This window comes from Lactuca virosa, chromosome 5 (assembly GCF_052849685.1).
Source record: "Lactuca virosa cultivar CGN04683 chromosome 5, Lactuca_virosa_CGN04683_v6, whole genome shotgun sequence".
In the NCBI taxonomy this organism is placed as follows: Eukaryota; Viridiplantae; Streptophyta; class Magnoliopsida; order Asterales; family Asteraceae; genus Lactuca; species Lactuca virosa.
In genome coordinates this window covers 282,255,101-282,260,038 of record NC_136430.1, presented here as the reverse complement: position 1 = coordinate 282,260,038, position 4,938 = coordinate 282,255,101, and the positions used below count along the sequence as shown (strand labels likewise).

The window sequence follows — 4,938 nt, the reverse complement described above, 5'->3', positions numbered from 1 at the left end:
ATTTTACAAAAAAAAAATAAACCTTTTATTTATTTATAATTGAGCATTTACGGAAATGAAGAAATTGGTATATGTATTATGGGAAAAAGTTTATTAATAGAACAACAAGGACCTCGATTTTATGCAAGTTTCAGTTTTATAATCATAATCATCATTAAAATATGGAGAAATTCTTATAAAAATGTACAATACCATGGATTGGAATTGGGAATCACGTGATGTGATTAAGACAAAAACCTACTCCGACCAAGTAATTAATAAACTATAACATAAAACATCTTAATTATAGAGATACTAGACGCTGCAGTAGTTAAAAAATAATATTCCAAAACTTCAGAAAAATAAATAAATAATGGAAGCACCTCAGTTTATTAGAGCTCTCTCACGTCTCAACACATAGGTGATCTTTGGGGAATGCCCTTTCTTCTACTTATGCTTGAGGCCATATCCTCTTCAGAATGAACCGGATTTGATGATATTCTTCCACAAGTGTACAGTCCACTTCTCTTTTTTCTAACAAATTTGGTGCACATCACGCTGATGTTTTCTGAACTCGATGAACCTGAGCATGAGCTCATCGGGTCATCATAATCCATGATGGTCGAATGAGGCGTTTCATTTGTCATATCATCATCTCCATTGTCATTTGGAATGAAGAAATCTGGACCTAGTTGTAAGGAATTGCATACCCTTAAGAATGGTGTGAGGTCTCTATAATGTTTAAGCACAAAGTCCACCTAAAACATTCAAATTCAATTAGGTTCATATATAGTTCAATTTGCATGATGAAATTATACAGTCAAATTTATTTTCCTATAACGTCTTTTCTTGCATTCGTAAGATCGCTATAGTATATGTTCCAAATTGGAGCTAGAGCTTACCTTTAAATATTTGATATAAACAAAGACAATACACATCCCATGTCAAAGTTAATTGTCAATTCACAACACCCTTGATCAAAATCATTAACGAGCAAATTGTAGTATTGTACCAAAGTCATTGGTCAAACATATCTTCTTAATAATGTCACAAACGATTAACGTACTTTTGGTTAACAGAAAACAAAAGATAATTATGTTAACCATACATGCTCTCTATTTCCAAATTAAATGTTATAGTATTAGTTTTAGTACGTTGCAACGTTCATTGCCACAAATACTTTTTAAGTCAAAGTTCTATGAAAAATTCGTCTGTAAGTTGTATAAATACACTCATATAAAAACGAGGGATGCATTTACAATCGAGCATAGCATAATATATAGAATAATCGTCAAAACTCAATGTTAATTATCTTTTTTAAATTTATTGGGATTATAGGTTTTTGCAGAACAAAAACGTCCCATCTATGAGATGCAAGCAAACATTATTATATAGGCATGATGATTGATGACAACACACAACAAAAATATATGACACAAACAAAACTGAGAAAAGCTTTTGAAAATTGAATCAGTTTTTGTGTTTATGTTCTATTTGTGTTTAGTATAAAAAACACCACCCCAAACCGTGTCATGTTAATGTTTCAATTTTGATGTGATATTAATATTTGTTTGTCGTGTTTATCACTTTTTGTATGATTAATTATGTATCAATATTTAATTTATGTTATCTTATTGTCGATTTTTATGTTTGAATTGGATTATTTTGGTGTTATTGCGCTTACTATTTTCCAATGCCGACTAGGAGGCAAAAAGTGAAGGTTAATTATGATATGTTGTATTAACTTCTGGATAATTCCAGTTGCAAGAAAAATTTAAGTTTTGATAATCGATGAATTCTTGAAGATCTAAAGGTTTAATTAATGTACAAAATCTAAATTCTACCATTAGGGTGACAGCTTCTTTTGCCTCCTTCTAGCATCTCGCAAGTAACTTTTAACAAAATCCAACGTTCAAAAAAGATTGTGCATATTAAAAATTACATATACTTGAAATTTTCAGTAACTACAGCCATAAGGAATAAAAGAATTGTAATAATAGAGCATTAATTGTACAATTTTCTTTTTACTTATCATTATTTTCTGTTCCATCTACTTCCTTTCATATTTTTAACGGCCATCAACTTCTTTCATGACAATAAATCAGAAAATAATGATTCCCGTCAAATCATTCGAGTTTGGAATCATGAAAATTGTGCATGCTATTTTAGTTAAAATAGAGGAAATAGGAGCTGAATTACCTTACACCCTAGAGAGCAATGGATGAAAGGTTCTTGAAGGCACCTATCACAAGAAGTACAAAAATTCCCAGAGCCCTTAAGTTGCCTGTTTTGAGGTCTCATCTTGATAAACACCACTTTTGCACTATTGATGGTATAAGCCTAAAAATATTAGGAGCCAAATTAACAAATATTGGATTGAATTATGATGTAAACCCTTCTAATTAATTTTAGCATAGAAAGCTCAATTCTTAATTAATTTCTTCTGTTTTTTTTCTTTTCTAATTATACCTGAACATTTGAGCAGTCAATAAGTCGCTCTAATTCTTCCAGCCTTACCACATCATGATATACATAACGACGAACTTGAAGAAGCCTATGTAATCGATGAAAGTGAACACAGTGTGGGCAGATACTGATGCAACAATCCAAACAACATATATTCTTCTCGTTCTTTTTTAAGTGTTCATGAGTTGAACATGCTGTGAAGAATTTCTGCACGTAGAGAGCTTCTAACCAGGCCGGCTTGCGATTTCCCTGCAATCATAGAGTATAATACACAACTCATACAAACTTTCAATAATGAAAAAACATAGAAACACATAAGCAATTAAAAATAACAGGAATTGAGAAAACTTTTATATATATATAAAAACTTCTATATCTTTATACCATGATCACATAAACTGTAGTTCTAGCAATAGTTATACGAAGAATAGTGTTGAGCAAAAGAAAGAAGTGATAAGAGGGTGAGTATTTATTACAGGAAGTGTGTGTGTGGTGTGTGTGTATATATATATATATATATATATATATATATATATATATATATATATATATTCAATTCAAGATCTTTTACAAACGCATAATTTCACAATAACAAGAACACTTTTATTTCTAAAATTTCATAACAAGAATACTTTTTTTCTAAAAATTTCTGTTAGAAGATATTTATTCACCTCTAAAATGCTTAAATAAATTAGTTTTGTTGCAAAAAAATGATACATACCTTGTGCAAGTTCCAAAAAATTATGTTTTTTTTTTCGAAATATTTTAGACAAAAATTCTTATTCATAAACATTTTAGAGGTATATAACTTTTTTTGAAAAAAATGTGTGAAAAGTAATTCTTATATATTTTCAAAATATCCAAATGTGCAAATACATACATGTATGTATATCTTATATATTTTCAAAATATCCAAATGTGCAAATACATACATGTATGTATATCTTATATATTTTCAAAATATCCAAATGTGCAAATACATACATGTATGTATATGGGGAATTGTTCAAATAAGAATCACCAAAAGCTTAGAAACAAAACTTTCATATCTAGCTAACGTTGTATGTGCGCCCAACAAGAAAGTATACTAATAAAATAATCATTAATTATTACGTTTTCATATTGCTGTTCAAAAAATATATAAATATGACTACCCAGTTCAGTAATATTTGAGTTTAACCGAAACAAAATTAGCTACATGCAAAACTCTTGTTCTAGTTAATTTTACGGTGGCGGTAAGCAAACCCCTTAATTTGAGTTGCAAAGTAATTAAGTGAAAGAGTAAAATATGAGAGCGAGAACGTGGGTATTGTTCCCATGCTTCACGATATTGGCTTCGTTTCTTGAACTACTCTTTTAGGTTAATATAAATTAATGTAGTCGCCTTGGATTACGAGCTCTCTCTTTTATATATATATATATATATATATATATATATATATATATATATATATATATATATATATATATATATATATAGGTTCAGATGTTTAAAATAATTATCGTGTTATTGTATTCATAAATGTGGACCAATCATTTTAAAAACCTGGATAAGGCTAAAATTATAATCTTAGCTTTTAATGAATTTTGGTAATTAATTATTCAATTCATAAACCTTTTAATTTAGGCAAAATCGTTTACATTTAACCCTTTAAATCCCTAGACAGAAACGAAGGAACAGGCCATGTCGACACGATGGAGCTTCTGTGATAGTTGGGAAATCGCGAGGAGGTGCAGAGGGAAGAAGCATCGGGACAGCACCGATCCAGGGGGCGATCATGGCGGAAGAGGTCGATGTCTGCGACGGACATCACCGACGAGCAATGATGAAGTTCAAATTATCGGAGGAACCGCAGAAGGTCTTAGTCTTCAACGTTTGAATCGCGCCTCCACCGGTGACACTAATCGGCCGTCATCGTCTCTGCCGCCGGCTGTCTCTCCTCCATGTGACGATTCAGTTTTCCCCTGAAAACGATCCAGGCTTGTTTAGGAAAAGATTCCTCTGCAGTTGAAAAGATTCGATTATTGGGTCCGCTCATCGATTCGATTTTTCTGGAGATAAAGATGATAACGCGTGTTCAGCTAGTGACGAACATAGATGCCTTGATTTATGTTGTTGTTGAGCAGCAATTGGTGCGTTTTCTATTTCTTATAATTACTTAAATCATCAGTGGATTATTGTCTAAGATGTGGTTGAATTTTTGTTGAAGTTTGTGTGATTTTGGTTAGTAAAGATGAAATGAATAGGAGATATTTTGCTGCCTTCTTTATCAGATTTGATTGTAGCTCTTAGGCTGCACACCAACTAGTTGATAAAATGCTTGAACCAACCTTTTCAATTTTTATTCAAGCCGTTATTCAGGGTATGCTTAATTTTCCTTTGGGCATGAACTATGAACTATGAACTACGAAGCATGTGTTTTAAAATTAAAATCCAATTTTATCATTCTTTGGTATAAAAATATATTTTTTTTTTAACGAATGGGGGAAATG

The 4,938-nt window shown here is 31.0% G+C and overlaps 1 protein-coding gene across 1 annotated transcript; it reads right to left on the bottom strand.

Annotated features, from left to right (window-relative positions):
- Window positions 1–258: 258 nt before the first annotated feature.
- On the bottom strand, window positions 259–2,901 carry LOC145116712 (protein RGF1 INDUCIBLE TRANSCRIPTION FACTOR 1-like). Its single transcript, XM_079053038.1, has 4 exons — window positions 2,830–2,901; window positions 2,449–2,694; window positions 2,179–2,319; window positions 259–737 (listed from the first exon to the last, which is right to left on the bottom strand). Exons 1-4 carry the CDS (start codon window positions 2,830–2,832, stop codon window positions 390–392), a joined length of 738 nt encoding a protein of 245 aa, XP_078909164.1. The 5' UTR covers window positions 2,833–2,901; the 3' UTR covers window positions 259–389.
- Window positions 2,902–4,938: the final 2,037 nt, after the last annotated feature.

Coding starts and splice junctions, on each gene's coding strand:
- LOC145116712 (XM_079053038.1), bottom strand. Junction 2,320..2,448: donor TTGACTGCTCAAATGTTCAG/GTATAATTAGAA, acceptor TAATATTTTTAG/GCTTATACCATCAATAGTGC. Junction 738..2,178: donor ATTGCTCTCTAGGGTGTAAG/GTAATTCAGCTC, acceptor TGAATGTTTTAG/GTGGACTTTGTGCTTAAACA.